The 16691-nt window shown below is 41.7% G+C and overlaps 1 protein-coding gene across 1 annotated transcript; it reads right to left on the minus strand.

Moving 5' to 3' along the window:
* LOC307106405 (T-cell surface glycoprotein CD1a-like) lies at positions 1 to 5449 on the minus strand. Its single transcript, XM_079782937.1, has 6 exons — positions 5358 to 5449; positions 4744 to 5010; positions 4027 to 4302; positions 3317 to 3595; positions 2896 to 2989; positions 1 to 2686 (listed from the first exon to the last, which is right to left on the minus strand). The coding sequence occupies exons 1-6, from the start codon at positions 5416 to 5418 to the stop codon at positions 2644 to 2646; spliced, it is 1020 nt and encodes a 339-aa protein (XP_079639063.1). The 5' UTR covers positions 5419 to 5449; the 3' UTR covers positions 1 to 2643.
* Between the last annotated feature and the right edge of the window lie 11242 nt (positions 5450 to 16691).

The raw sequence follows: 16691 nt of genomic DNA on the forward strand, positions 1-16691 counted from the left end.
TGCATTCTTGTTATGTACCAGGTTGCCAGAATGCGGTGTATATTTCACACTGATGGCACGTCTCAATTCTGACTGGCCACATTTCCAGTGTTCAGAGCCACATGGGGTTCATGACTTTTCTGGTGGACAGAGCAGATCTAGACCCTTCCAGGCGAGGCGTGGGGCTAGTATCACCATAGGTCCCACCCAGAGAGAGGCATTGCCATCTATTGAACACGTACTGTGTGCCAGGCACTGGGATTTATCTCATCAAGTCCCAACGACAAGGCTGGGGGGTAGAGGTGTTCAACCCATCTCTTAGCTGAGACAACTAAGGCTCAGAGGGGTGAAGCCACACGGTGGCTGGAACCAAGGTCCGCTGCCCCAGGCCTCTGCTGCCAGAGCCCTCAGGTGGAGGCGTGGGCCACGAGAGGACCAACGAGGTGGCAGCTGGAGCTGGGTCTGTCTTCATGAGCCATGTGCTCAGAAAAATTGTAGTCTGGAGAGGAGTGCTTACTAAGTCCTCACCCATCATCGGAAGTTGGTTTGAAAGTCAGTGAGCCAATAGGAAGCTACCCAGTGTTGATTGCTAGCTAGCAGTGAGGAGCCCTTTGGTTTTCTGCACAGTATTTGTCACATGATCTCCCTTTACCACAGGTATCATCCTTCCTTTCATCATCACTGTATCATAGTCCCAGAGATCCTAAAACGACGGTGCATGGGTTTCCTCCTTTGCTTTTGTGATGTTGTTGTCTTGTGGACTTGGTCCGGGTTAGTAGTTTGCCACGAGCAGAATCCATTGAATAACAATCCGTAGTCACAGAATCTTGCGACTGACATTTTCTTTATGTAGTTGGCACTGAGATGTTACCTACAGGTTTTGCTAGTTGTCTGTTCAACATTCCACACAGTGGGGAAAACAGGCAGAGGAGAGCTTTGGGGAATGAGCATCAGGAACCTTTGAAAAATCCATCCAGTTTGGAGTTAGGCTCATCCTAGTACAGTTACTGCCAATGTCATGTGTCGACAGTACGTCACGTCTGGGTATGTGGGAGTAAAATGAAGGAGCAGCTCTTTTAAAAAGTGACTTTCAGCAAACTGTGTTGGTAACAAGCATCCTTCTGAGGTCTTCATATACTACCTTACGATGCAATGATTTAATGTTCTTATACATATTAAAGGGAGAAAAAATTTAAATACTTGTTAAAGGGGTACAGTTTAGAGGGTTACTATGTCAGTTTATCCAGACATATCCCATCAAGGAAGACCTAGTGGTAGCAATACATCTTCTGAAAGGACTTCTTATACTCATGCAACTTTAAAATATCTAAGTAATCAAAAGCATGCCCTGTTCAAATTAAAATGGAGATGTATTTAGGGAATTTAGATAAATTCAAACAAGTCTGTCAGGTGAGTTGGTGAGACGGATGAATTTTGGTACCTTTTTGTTCAAAACTAATTTACTTGGAATTAGTCCATGTGGCTTCTAAGTCAGTAATAGCCCAGTTATTCAGGATCTAAATGTTCTGGTTGGTTTACTGAGAACTTGGATTCTTTGCCTTTGACTTTGCCATTTCACCAGAGAACTGCTCTATCAGAAGTACAGGAACGGTAAAACTGAAGTCAGGTGAGTTAGTCTAAAAGGCAGGAAGAAGAAGTTAGAGACAAGGTTGAAAAACACACAGGCCTGTTTTTGGATGACTTGAGTTCTGTTAAATCCGCGTTCTTTTCTTTGCCTCACACTTAACTTTCTTGTGCCTCCATTTCTACAAGTTACAAGGGTATTTTACAGCTAGAATGCCACTTTGTAAAGTTTTTCCTTTTACTCTGTTGTGCATGTTTGTCTAATTCACATTTTTCTGTAGAGTTTCCTATATCCTTAATCTAAAGTAATTTAAAATAGGAATGGGATAACTTTATTCTTTACATGATCTTGTAAATAGAACTTGTACTGTCTGGTTGTAAGGATGATGTGAATTTGTAGGTAAATGAATTGTATGGCAACCAAGCATATCCCATGGTTTGGGAGAAATAGAGCCTGAGATTTGAAGAAGAAGAAAAAGGTACAAGATACAAGCAACTTTAACTGGCAGTGCCAAAGGGCTAATTTTAAACATAGGAACTTTATCGCAGTCTTGTGAAGCAGGGAAGGCTCCCATAAAGAAGTGACATTTGAAATGGGTCTGAGATTCATTAATTTTTCAATATGTAGAGGTTGCTAGGATCTCATTTTATCCAGAGTTAAAATAAGATTTTTATAAACTCAGAACCAGGGCCCTAACCGGTTTAGCTCAGTGGATAGAGCGTTGGCCTGTGGATTCAAGGGTCCCAGGTTCGATTCCAGTCAAGGGCATGTACCTTGGTTGTGGGCACATCCCCAGTAGGGGGTGTGCAGGAGGCAGCTGATCAATATTTCTCTCGTTAATGTTTCTAACTCTCTATCTCTCCCCCTTCCTCTCTGTAAAAAATCAACAACAACAAAATAATCTCAGAACCAGGTCAGAAAGCAAGTCCTGCAAGATTACCTTTAGCTTATATACATAACTAATCATTAAACACACAAATAACAACACATAAACAACCGACGTTGTACATGGAGAGCTAAACGGACATTATCGCCACGCTGTGTTTAAATATGTCTGGAACCCCAGGGCTGCTGGCATCTCACTCCAAAGGAAGAAGAGTGGCAGGAGGCTCACAGTGTGACCTGATAAGAAGAGAGAGGAAAGTCACTCTGCAGGAGGTGGAGGTGAGAACTGAAAGTAAAAGGAAGGGGCTGAGGAAAGAAGAACTAACAGGAGAGAGAGAGAGAGAGAGAGAGAGAGAGAGAGAGAGAGAGAGAGAGAGAGAGAGAGAAGAAAGGTGGGAAGACAGGGAGGGGGTGAAAGAACAGGAAAGAGGGGCACAAAAACTCACCAGCGCTTCCTAAGCCCAAATGCAAGAGCTGTCAGGAGCACCAGGAGCACCATCACTGCCACGATGATCCAGCCCCTGGAGCTACGGTGACGTTCTGTGGGTTTGGGTGCACACAGGTGTCATTTCAAACCCACCCCGTTTACTGCATTTCCCTGGTCTGCCTTCTTTGTTAGAGTGCTCGCCTCACTAATCTTTGTTCTTGTTTCCTCTCTCCTCCCCCTTCAGAGTTGAATCTTTCATCTAACCCTCAACATCTTCCTACATCTGCAGGTCTCTCATTTTCCACTCTTCTATTTATTGGATTAATTCTCTTCATTTTGGGGTTTGGAGGCCATAAGTCCCAAATGTTTTACTTGGCTCTCCTGCTCTGCTTGTGGACCATCCACTCCCATTCCCAGTGTGGGCCCCAGGTTCTTCTTACCCAAGTAGAGGATGATGTCCTGGCCTCCTAGGCTGCTATGTCTCACCCGGCAATATAGGCCAGATGTCTCAGTGGCTTCCACCTCCAAGAAAACCTGAAGGTACCATGTCCCATCAGCATTGGGCAAGATGCCACTCTGTTGAGTGCGCTGCTGTACCTGTTCACCTCGCATCCACTTTACCCAAATTGGCTTTGGATGAAAGCCAGAAACATGACAAACAAGCATCTGATGGTCAGGACCGGGATTGGGGCCAATGGACAGCCAGGCCTCTGGTTTTACTGCAGAGAACAGGAAAGATACTCAGATAAGGACTAACACAGACTTGGAGGTTCATATCTTCACATCAGCTTAGAGCAGTGGTCGGCAAACTCATTAGTCAACAGAGCCAAATATCAACAATACAACGATTGAAATTTCTTTTGAGAGCCAAATTTTTTAAACTTAAACTTCTTCTAATGCTACTTCTTCAAAATAGACTCGCCCAGGCCGTGGTATTTTGTGGAATAGCCACACTCAAGGGGCCAAAGAGCCGCATGTGGCTCGCGAGCCGCAGTTTGCCGACCGCGGGCTTAGAGGAACACATCTATCACATGCTGGGAATTCACGCATTATCCTTCTCTCTCCTGACCCCTTATCCTCAATTTAAAGGGATGGTGGGAAGGTTTTATTTTAGAATAGAAAATTCTTGGAGGAAGGATACGGGACTGACCTCTCTGGAGATCTGCCTTCCCTGCATCAAGGATACTCAAGAGGAAGCGTGGGCAGGTGTCACTGAGAATCCTCTGTACTATTTTCCTGCTGTCATGGCTTTGATTGAATAGTCTGCACACATCCTGAGCTCTTGTTCCACCCTTTGGAGATGGCAACAGTGAATTGTTCTGCAAGTGCAGGAGCTCTGATCCTTGATAAGCAAATCGATAGAAGTCTACTATGGCTCCCCCAGGGTGCAGCTCACAGCCCATTGTTATCTGAATCTCAAAGGGATCTAGGAAAGAGGGATTGTAAATAAGAAGAAAGAGGGAATAAAAAGATGAAATTAGTGGAAGCAAAAAAAGGAAATAGAAGAAGTTTGGGGGCTTTGAGATAAGGGAACAAACTTTGGTTTGATCAGAAGTTCAGAAAAAGTTTATTGGTGATGGTTGAAGTTGGAGGAAAAAAGGACTTTTTTTTGGATACTGAAGTAAGCAAATTGTTGAAATAAGGTGACATAAATGGTGAGAGCAAGAGAATAAGGAAGCACTTAGTGTGAAAGAGTTTTGATTATAATAACCTAGGGTGAATGAAATGCAATTGTTTACAATAAATGTACAGACAGAGAATGCTGAAGAGATTGAATGTGGGGGGAAATTGGAATAAGGAACTCATTGAGACACACACACCGCTTACCCAGCACATTGCACCTCCCCATTTTGGGAATTGAACTTACATTTAAACTTCCATTGACGGGCATGCTTTTGAATTACTTGAGGCATTATAATGGAGAACCAACGGAAGAATTCTTCAAGTTCTTTTATCTCTTCCTTGCTCAAGTTGCCCTTGGACCCAGTATGCAGGAAAACAATACTGCCAGAGTTGCTGTCCCAGCCATGAGTCTGAAAGTCATCCAACCAAGCAGAGTTCCGAGTTTTCATGCAGGAACGGTTGTAGAAGGATGAGCTGTGGATCATTTTGAAGGAGATCTCCTCCTGGAAGGCTGTGGCAACAGAACAGATAGAATGAGGAGAAGAAAAGGCATCGGGAAGGAGAGAGAATGAAGAAAGGTGCCAGGAAGGAAACACTCAGAATCTGGACATAAGGGAAGCCATGGCTACCTCAGCAGCATTCAGCTGCCCAGGGCCCATGCTCTACAAACAACCTTCAGAAGGGCACAGGGTCCCAGAGTTCGGGATACTCAGGACTGTGCTGACATTCTCCTCTCCAGGTGTGTTCTGAGGACACTGCACCACACAGAAACATACACACACACACACACACACACACACACACACACACACACACACAACCATTTGTACCCAACAGGGCAGTGGCCAGAGTTCTTACCATCTTCATTGTCACCAGCTGCGAGGAGAATAGCTAGCAATGGAATTTGCAGAAGTAGCATTTCAGTTACAGATGTTACTTCTTTCTCAGGAAAGTTTGGCTTTGGCTTCTGTCTCTATTCTGACTTCCTTCTTCTACCAACAGGCCGGGGGGGGGGGGGGGGGGGAGTGCTCCTTCCCTAAACTCTAGACACTGATTCAGCCTCTCATTTCCCCTCCACTTCTGACTTTCAACTTCTCCCCTTGTTACCAGCCTTCATTCTGTTCATCTGTCTCTAACTCAGCCTCTGTGGACTGTCTTATGTGGCATTGAAAAGTCAGTTTACCTCTGGGGACATTTCCTTCTCATTCAGACAATGAAAGCTTAAAGCCAAATGGCTTTCCAATTCCTACCTGATGTTCTGTTGTCCCTGCTCTTCCCTGTCACTCTGTCCTTTTCTCGCCAAATTTAAATTTTCTTCAAATAGTCTCTTCTTCTGTCTAAGCCCCACCCCACCGCATTCATATCTCTGACATCTCATTGGTTGTTTTGATTTTCAGAATCTCCTATGGTTGCCCTGTGTAACAGTATAAACTACTACTCCATTATCCTAGGGAAGAACCAGTAGCCATCACAGAGACCATAGGAACCTGGAAACATAAAGAAAAATGTCCTCTGACTTGCATTGATATATACACAAATGGATACTTACCCAAAAATCAGTCAGCAACTGCCTGGATACAAGCATCTTGTGACACTTGGGAATATCTAGTGGTCTACAAGGCATCACTTTATTCAGGAGCTTTTATTCTACTTACGAAGGAAGCACACAAACTGAGGACTATAAGCTTGGTGTGCTGGGTTTTATTATAATGTACAGACTAGAGAAAACAAGCCTCTTGATACAAAGTCCCAGCCCTTAACTGGTGTTGTCCACTCAGAATCTTGGCTCCAGTGATTTGCTCAGGGTGTTAGGTCCGTATACCTCTGCTGTACTGGGTCCCCAACTCTAGCAGAATGCCTCCTGGCAAGGTGCTCAATGAGTAAGTTTGAATGATTAAATAATTTGGTTCAGGCATCCAATTATTTTTTTCATTACACAGATTTTTAACATTATTGTTTAAGGTATCAGAAATCTTTGCTTGTATTTCTACTTGGTGAAATGACAATCTTATACAGATTTATTTAGGATTAAAATATATGCTAATAAGCCTGAAGTTTACACAGAGGGTTATGCTGTAAATCTCCTATTATAATTTTTTAAAAATAGTGATAATTTGTGGGAAATTAAATTAATAGAATATTCTGGAGTTCTTTATCCAACATTCCCTTCTTATTGGCCCTGCTGGGATCTTCCAGCTTATTTTATCATACACAGGTCTTTGCTGGCCATGCTGACCTTGTTCTTCCATGCTTATCGTGTTTATAAGGCTCTTAAAATGATGTTTTCCTTTGGAACTTTAGATAAGTGATCTCTGGCTATTTTGTTATTTATTTGTATACAAGTAAACAAATTATCTAAGGCTAATTCTTAAAATATTTTGGAAAAGAGTTAAGATTATCTTATCCTAAAACTAAAAAGACAAAATTTAGGGCAATAAGGGTTAATTTGGGATAAAAATATTACAATTTGGGAAGCACAGATTCAAGCAGAAACCCACATAGTGTCCTGATTACAGGGTGAGAGGAAGGGAATTTTAGGAGAAAAGAATGGGATAATTGCATAAATACAAAAAAACCCCAAAAACTTCTGTTGGTGCTAACAAGCTGATAAGCTAAATTGCTCCATAGCTATTGTAGGGGTTCAGAAAGGGCCTCCCCAGAATGGGCCACTTTAGCATTTGTCTTATTTTGAGCCTTAGCGTTTGAATTATGTTGAGCCAAAGACAATTAAGACCCTGCAGGCTTATAAGAGACTTTAACTTCTCCCTTGAAGAATTTAAATAAGGGGACTTGCCCATAATAAGCTTTCAGCAGAAACATTTTTAAACCAATCTTGATGGCAGGCAAAACTACTAGTTACTGAACACCTCTTATTATTAACCATTTGAAGCCCCACGCTTCCCTACCTCATCTTTACCTCAGACTTGCCTCATAGCCTAAACTGGTTTGGCTCAGTGGGCGGACTGAAGGGTCCCAGGTTTGATTCTGGTCAAGGGCACGTATCTTGGTTGCAGGCACATCCCCAGTAGGGGGTGTGCAGGAGGCAGCTGATCGATGTTTCTCTCTCATTGATGTTTCTAACTCTCTATCCCTCTCCCTTCCTCTCTGTAAAAAAATCAATAAAATATATTTTTTAAAAAATTGCCTCTCATGCCTCAGTTTCAGAAAGTGCCATGTGGTCAATCTGACAAGTTCAGTGACAGAAAGTAACCTCACAGGGTGGCCTGATCCTAACTTGCTAACTAGGCAGGTCCCAATGGGCAGTCATGCTTCAGGTCTAAAAGGTGTATCTTGGCCTTAAGCAAGCTCTGTCCATTGTTCTTGTGCATCTGGGTTAACACACCTTTGAAATGTCAGAAGTACTCTTTTCCAGCCCCTCTCAGGTGTGACCACCTCACGGAGCACATAACCTTGTTAACTGTCCTGCCCCCCTTTTGGTGCTGGGGACTGCACTCCATGAACTGAGCCACACTGGCCAGGGCAGGACGCCCATGTTACCCTGTGCCCTCACACGTCCCTGGAAATCGCTCCTCTTGATCCACTGGTGCTCAGGCTACAGGCATGCTCATGTTCTAACAGCTGTGACCTGGTGCTTCCTCAAACACCACCAGAGCTCTGGAATTTCTCTGTCCTCTAAAGCTCTCCTCAGAACCCAGACCGGAGCTCCCCTCCCTCACACTCACACACTCATCTGAATTCACACTACCCAGCAGCAGTAACCTCAACTTCCCTGCTAGAGAAATCCACTGCCTCTTACAACCATGTGCCTTTTACTTCTTCTTTTCCTTCCTACTTGGCTTCAAGGTTCTCTATCCTCTTTCTGGCATTCAGCCTCTCTGTGTATCTGATGTGAGTGCTTCTTGCCTTTCACAGCAAGTCTCTTGCCCTAAAAGGATCTTAGAACTGAGAGTCAAGATACATTCCTGGATGAGACACCTGCTGGATGCAGTGAATTGGAAAAAACACATCAGCATTCTGGCCTCAGTTTTCTTATCTGTAAAATAACTGGGTTCAAAGCAGTAAATGTTTTCTAATCTTGTCACCGTTCCCTCTAGCATTCTGTGCGTCCTACTGGGCTCCCTTTTCTCCCCATCCATGCCCCCTTTCTTCCCACTCTACTTTTCCCTCCTTTTTTTAAACTTTATTTTTCAATTACAGCTTACATTCAGTATTATTTAGTATTAGTTTTAGGTGTATAGCATAGTGGTGAGATAATGATATCCTTATGAGGTGTTTCTGTTTAGTAGTATTAGTTTCAGTTGTACAGCAGTGATGAGACAATTATGTCCTGACAAAGTGTTCCCTTTAATATTTTCAGTACCCAACTGGCACCTTATCTACTTATTACAGTATTACTAACTATATTCCCTGTGTTGTACTTTACATACCTGTGTCTATTTTGGAACTATCAATTTTACTTTTTTTAAAAATATATATATTTTGATTGATTTCCAAGAGGTAGGAAGAGGGAGAGAGAAATATAGAAACATCAATGATGAAAGAGAATCATTGATTGGCTGCCTCCCACACACCCCACACTGGGAGTGAGCCCACAACCCTGGCATGTGCCCTAACCAGAATCGAACCATGACCTCCTCGTTCATAGGTTGTTGCTCAATCACTGAGCCACACCAGCCGGGCTCAATTTTACTTCTTAATCTCTTTATTTTTTTCACCCATTCCTCCAGTCTCCTCCCCTCTGGCAACTGTCAGTCTGTTCCCTGTATCTATGAGTTTGTTTCCATTTTGTTCTTTAGATTCATGTATAAGTAAAGTCATGTGGTATTTATTTTTCTCTGACTGGCTATTTCACTTAGCATAATACCTTCTAGACCCACCCATGCTGTCACAAATGGTAACATTTTGTTCTTTTTTATGGCTGAGTAATATTCCACTGTATATCTGTACTACCACTTTCTCATCCACTCCTCTGTTGATGGGCACTGGACTTGGTTCCATATCCTAGTCCTTCCTTGTTTCTCCTTCTGCATGTCTTAGCAGGCATTCTCCATTTAGCCTCCAGCACAGTCCCAGCCTCCTCTCCATTCTCTCACAGTCCCTGTCCATTCAATATCATCTCTATCATCTCAGTCTCCTTCCTCACTCACTTTCAACGCTAAAGCATTGTTTTATTCTGTGACCCTTAAATTCCTGTGTGTTATATGTAAATCACAGTTATGGATTTTATTTCTGGAATAAAACATAACTTGAGAAGACTGTGATAATTCTCATGTGAGGGAAAGTACAGGGACGGAATGAGTCTCAAATGTTTTCTCTTTCCAGCCAGTGTGGCTCAGTTGTTGAGCACCAACCCATGAACCAAGAGGTTCCAGGTTCAATTCCTGGTCAGGGCACATACCCAGATTGCAGCCTCAGTCCCCATTGTGGGGACATGCAGGAGGCAATTGATTGATGTCTCTCCCATTGATGTTTCTATCTTGCTCTCCCTCTCCCTTCCTCTCTCTCTCTAAAAAAATCAATGAAAACATATTTTTAAAAAATCTGTTTTATCTACTATATATTTGCAATACTTATGTGGCTTTGCTCAATCTGGGCACCAGAATATTGGCTCCAATGATTATGTCAGACCTGGGCAGTGAGACCCGTATATCCATGAAAATATTTCAACTGGTTTTTAATTTATAAAGATACCTAAAGTGTTAAAACTAAACCTATACAACAAGCAACAATACACAACACCTGTGTGTTAGATATATAACCTAACTCCTCAATTAAAAACTGTTGAGAATTCTTGGTCCATGAACATTTATTGGTTATACTGCCTAATGGTGCTCAACTGTTCTAGCAATCACTAGATAGTGATAAAATTCACATACCTGCTAGGTGCCCCTTTTGGTAGATTGCATTTAATATTTTCTTTCTTTTTCTAATTTATTTTGTCAGGGCTCTTATTATCAGATAGAAAGTAGGTGAAGAAACTCTTTGTTATATAGTTTTTTTGTTTTTTTAAAAATATATTTCAGTGATTTTTTACAGAGAGGAAGGGAGAGGGATAGAGAGTTAGAAACATCTATGATAGAGAAACATCGATCAGCTGCCTCATGCACACTCCCTACTGGGTATATGCCCGCAACCAACGTACATGCCCTTTACGGAAACGAACCTGGGACCCTTGAGTCTGCAGGCCAACACTCTATCCACTGAGCCAAACTGGTTAGGATTTTGTTGTATGTTTTTTTTTGTTTCTTTTTAAATATGGAACGCTTCACGAATTTGCGTGTCATCCTTGCACAGGGGCCCTACTAATCTTCTCTGTATCGTTCCAATTTTAGTATATGTGCTGCCGAAGCGAGCACTTGTTGTATGTTTTTAAGATGATTTTGATATTTCCCTAATATGTTCTGAAAATGCCTCCTAAATATTTAGTTATTATCCTGCAATGCCTGTTACACACTTGTTCCCACTTTGCTTAATGACTCATCATCTCAAAGAAAACTTTGCCAACACCAGAGGTGTTGGTTTGCGAGGGTTGCCATAGCTACTCACAGACTGAGCGACTCAAACACCACAAACGTATTCCTGAGAGTCTGAGGGGACAGAGTTTAAGGTCAAGGTGTCAGCAGGCTTGTTTCTCCTGAGGCCTCTCTCTTTGGCTTTTGGACGGCCATGTCCTTGCTGTGTGCTCACATCACCGTTCCGCTGTGCACAGCCATCCCTGGTCCTGGTGTCTGTGTGTCCAATGTGTTCTTAGAAGGATAATATTCAAATGGATTAGGGCTCATCATAAAGGCCCAGTGTTAACTGAATGATCTCCATAAAGGCCTTCGGTCAAAACACAGTCCCATTCTGAGATCCTGGGGGTTAGGACTTCAGCATTAAATTTTAGGAAGAACAAGTTCAGCCCATACATGGGATGTTTTCACTTTTCAAAATCTTCTTTACTTTTCAAAATCCTCTTGACTTACAAGTGTGTTTTCTTTTTAACAGAGGTGTTTCACAGATATTTAGACTTCAGAGACAGTAAGTAACCCTTAGCTTCCAAAAAGCCTGTACTTCTGTATTGTTTTCTTACAACTTTCCCTCTTCTTTTACAAGATACACTTGAAGAAAACAACAACATAGTAGGAAGAGTAGTGGTTATCCACATTTATTAAATCTAAAGTAATTAAGATTACTCCATAACATTCCATTGGCACAAGGACAGACTCACAGAAGAATGGAGCAAAATAAAGAGTTCAGCAACAGGTCAGTATACATATAGGCACTTAAATTACAACATAATTGGTGCCGCATATCATTGTTATTAGTCAATGGACTAACATGGAAAAAATTAACTTTTATCCCCATTTCATAGCACACACACACAAAAAGTCCAGGCATATTGTAATTTAAATGTAAAATGTAAGCTTCTCAAAGATAAAGTGGTTTTCAAAGTGTGATCCTCAGACCATAGAATCAATATCATCTGAAAGTTGTAAAAAATGCAAATTCTTAGGCCTCTTTGCTGACCTAAAGAACTAGACATTCTGGAGGTATGTATAAAATCATTTCTTTTTAAAGAAAAACAAAACAGCTCATGATGCTGCTGATTTCCACTCAAGTTTGAATACCACAGTTTAAGGAGGATATCTCATGACCTTGGAGAAGAAGTAAATAATTTACAGGAGTAAATAACAATCATCATAAAGAACAATATTAATCATTGTATCCTATTAAAAATTCATTCCATCACAATACAAGTTTAAGAGAGTAAAATATAAACCAGAGACTGGTAGAAAATATTCACAATACATATATTCAGCAAAGGACTAGTACACAGACATTATATAGAACTTCAACTCAATAAGAAAAAGACCAACATCCTTCCTCACCACATACACACACTCAAACACACACACACATATGCACACACACCTAAGTAGGTAAAAATTTAAACTGGTCCTTCACAAAAGAGTGTATCTAAGTGGCTAATGGCATACGTTAAGTACCATTAGTCAACAGGAAAATACAAACCATAAACAACAATTAGATAACCAAAAATACCCACACAAGAATGGCTAAAATTAAAGGGGTTAGTAATCTATAATAATAAAAGTGTAATATGCTAATTATACCAGACGTCCATCTGGACAAAGCTGGGGCTGTGAGGGAAGCCCAATTTCCGTGTGCTAGAGGGAAGCTGGTGCTGGCCGCCTGGGGAAGGAAGGCCTACTCTTAGACTAATTTCGTGAATCGGGCCTCTAGTCTCAAGTATGAGTGAGTGTGTGGAGAAGATGAAAGGGAGACTGGTAGAAGCACGGTGAAAACCTGTTTCTATTAAGTGTAAAAACATGTCCCTCCTGTGACCCAGCAATTCAATTTCTATGTATATTCCTATGAGAAATGAATGTCTATGTTATCAGTATACACGACAAAAATGTTCAATGATCCGCACTCCACAAAGTCAAGGGCTGTCCTTGAGGTGTTAATGCCCCACATCTGCAGTTTTGAGCACCCACACCTGATAATCCCTTCTCACAGGTGTCCCGACCACGTCATGTAAAAGCCTTAGGACACAATGCACAAGACTCCAGTGCAGCTCAAGTTCGGGGCTGTTGCCTTGCAGTAGCTGAGGGGTGGTAGTTGTGGTGGGGAATGGATTGAGAAAATGTGAGGCAGGACAGAAGAGGTGACTGATACAAGCAGCTTTTTAAAAAAATTACCTTTATTACAAGCAGGTTTTTATGAATAAACATATAAAATATAATATGTACACAAAACCAATTCTTTTTCATAGGAAATCTTCCATAGGCCAGTCTGTTCAGTAACTGTTTAACTCCCAGTTATTAAAATACAGATGCTGAGAGAAACCAAGATGGCAGCATAGGTAAACACCTAAACTGCTGCCTCACACAACAATTTCAAAACTACAACTAAAAGACAGAACCAACATCATCCAGAACCACAGGAAAGCTGGCTGAGTGGAAATTCTACAACTAGAAGGAAAGAAAAAAGCTCAAGGAAAATCAGAGGAGCTGCAAAGGACTGAGGTACGGAGACACACGCACAGAGCGGAAGGGAGGCTGAGTGCCTGGCTGGCTTTCTCTGGTGGGAGAGGGAAGGAAGCCCCCGACTGCACTGAAACCCAGTTCTGGTCGAAACCCCGTGGACCCAGGCTCATACGGGGGAGTCTGAACTGTCAGGTAGAGAGAAAGGCACTCGGAGACTCAGAGACTCGGGGAAACCCGGGCAGGCAGGATCTGGAGGCGCGTGCTCAGAGAACACTGACTGCTGAGGTTGCTGCTAGCTCTCCCTAGTGGAAGTCAGTCGGAAGCTCCTGATGCACTGAACCTCAGTTCTGGGCAAGCCTGGGGGAATCTGGACTGTTAGGTGGAAACTCAGGGAAGCCGTGGAAGGCAGAGGTCTGGAGGCGGGCGCGCAAGGGCAGGGCTGATGGGAAGCCAAGACTGTCTGCTCAGCCCTGTGACTCTGCCTCTTCCAAGCTGAGCACAGAGGCTTTTGCAATTTTGCAAGTCTGGTCCTATAAGGCTGTCTCCAGCATAGGTCTCCTGGCATAGACACAGCTGATACACATAGGCAATTGGCCTGGAGGTCAATTCCTCCCAGTGATACCAACAACAATCAAGACTTAACTACAACAAGGCTGTACACACAGTCCACAAAGATGCACCAATAGTGTCCACCTCAGGTGACTGGAAGGCCGACCCACTGGGCCATTTAGGAAACCTAGCACACAAAGCTACCCTACCAACTCAGGGAAGCAGCGAAAATGTAGAGACAAAGTAACAGATCACAAACAAAAGAAATGGAGGGGGAAAAAACGACTGGATATAGAATTCAAAACCATGGTTATAAAGTTTTTCAAGAATTTCCTAGAAAAGGCTGATAAATTTATCCAGACCCTCGAGGATATGAAAAAGGACCAACTAGAAATTAAACATACACTGACTGAAATAAAAAATATTATACAGAGACCCAACAGCAGACTAGAGGAATGCAAGAATTAAGTCAAAGATTTGAAATACAAAGAAGCAATAAACATTCAACCAGAAAAGCAAAAAGTTGAAGATAGTGTAAGAAGCCTGTGGGACAACTTCAAACGTACCAACATCAGAATTATGGGGGTGCCAGAAGAGAGAGAGCAAGATACTGAAAACCTACTTGAAGAAATAATGACTGAAAACTTCCCCCACCTGGTGAAAGAAATAGACTTACAAGTCCAGGAAGTGCACAGAACTCCAAACAAAAGGAATCCAAGGAGGACCACACCAAGACACATCATAATTAAAATTCCAAGAGCAAAAGACAAAGTGAAAATATTAAAAGCAGCAAGAGAAAAACAGTTAGTTCCCTACAAGGGAGCACCCATACAATTGTCAGCTGATTTCTCAACAGAAACTATGCAGGCCAGATGGGAGTGGCAAGAAATATTCAAAGTGATGAATAGCAAGAACCTACAACCAAGATTACTCTACCCAGCAAAGTTATCATTCAGATTGGAAGGTCAGATAAAGAGCTTCACAGATAAGAAAAAGCTAAAGGAGTTCATCACCGCTAAACCAGTATTATATGAAATGCTGAAAGGTATTCTTCAAGAAGAGGAAGAAGAAAAGGGTAAAGATAAAAATTATGAACAACAAATACATATCTATCAAGAAGTGAACCTAAAAATCAAGTGAATTAAAAATCTGAGGAACAGAATAAACTGGTGAATATAATAGAATCAGGGGTATAGAAAGGGAGTGGATTGATAATTCTCAGGGGGCAGGGGTATAGGAGGGTTTAGGAAGAGACTGGACAAAAATCGTACACCTATGAATGAGGACAGTGCAGGGGAGGTAAGGGCAGAGGGTTGGGTGGGAACCGGGTGGAGGGGAGCTATGGGGGGAAACAGGAGAAACTATTGTAATAATTTGAACAATAAAGATTTATTAAATTTTAAAAAATACAGATGCTTATTCAAATACATTCACAAGCATCAAGTTACAGCTCTTTAATGCTATCTAAAGAGAAATGCCTGTGAAACTCTATGTTGCTCACCTTCACTCTATTCGAAATTAAAGATGAGCACCTGCCTGGCTGGTGTGGCTCAGTGGTTGAGCTTCGATCTCTGAACCAGGAAGTCAGGTTCGTTTTCAGTCAGGGCACATGCCCACATTGCAGGGTAGATCCCCAGTGTGGGGTTGGCAGGAGGCAGCCAGTCAATGATTCTCTCTCATCAATGTTTCTATCTCTTTCTCCCTCTCTCTCTGAAATCAATAAAAATATATTTTAAAAAAATATAGTTAAAAAAATAGTTAAAAACAAAACAAAACACCCTTTGCCTGATGTGCCGCTGTTCACCTGCAGTAACAGCTGTTCATCTGTTGGGACCGTTTCCCTAACCCGCCACTTTGAGAAGATAAGGCACACTCAGTCTGGTACCTTGCAAGTTAACTATTGATGTGGGAAGCTTGACCCTGGTGTACTTACCCCATGTATTTTCCCCATACTTAAAGTCAGCCTCACATGAAATCTCTGTATTGAATTATAATCTAAAAATCTTAATTTCTCCAGTTTTTTTAGTTACTCTCCTCTAGTCTCCAAATTAAAGTATGTATAAGAAATTATACCAAGTAAATTCCTGTAAACCCATTTAATTTCATTATTCTAAAATAACATAATTTTAGTTACATAATTTTTACTGATCTAACTTGAATTATATTTTATTAAAAGTATCTTCAGACAGATCAATTCTTATTCATATAAAAATTATACACGGTAAAAACTAATTGGCAAATCAAATATTGAATTTTACCTGTAAAAGGTTTGCTTTTGAAAGTTATCTTTTGTAGCCATTTTTTTCTGCAAAAAATTCAGTTTTCCCCTGATTGACTTGTATAGATCTAAATAGTACTATATGCACTTGTATCCACTAAGTCAGTGATGGCGAACCTATGACACGCGTGTTAGCACTGACACGCGTAGCCATTTCTGATGACACGCGGCTGCTGAGGTGGCCGCATGCCGAGGATGAAACATTTGCTGCTCCTGAGGATGAAACATTTGCGAAATAATGTTTTTTCCTTAAAGTGACACACTACCCGAGTTATGCTCAGTTTTTTGGCGAAGTTTGACATACCAAGCTCAAAAGGTTGCCCATCACTGCACTATTTGACTTTGTTTGGTTTTGCTGCTTATTTATATTTATTTTAAGATGCAGATAAAGCAAAAATAGTCCTTTGTTTTGGA

This window comes from Cnephaeus nilssonii (genome assembly GCF_951640355.1).
Source record: "Cnephaeus nilssonii genome assembly, chromosome: 10".
Lineage (NCBI taxonomy): Eukaryota > Metazoa > Chordata > Mammalia > Chiroptera > Vespertilionidae > Cnephaeus > Cnephaeus nilssonii.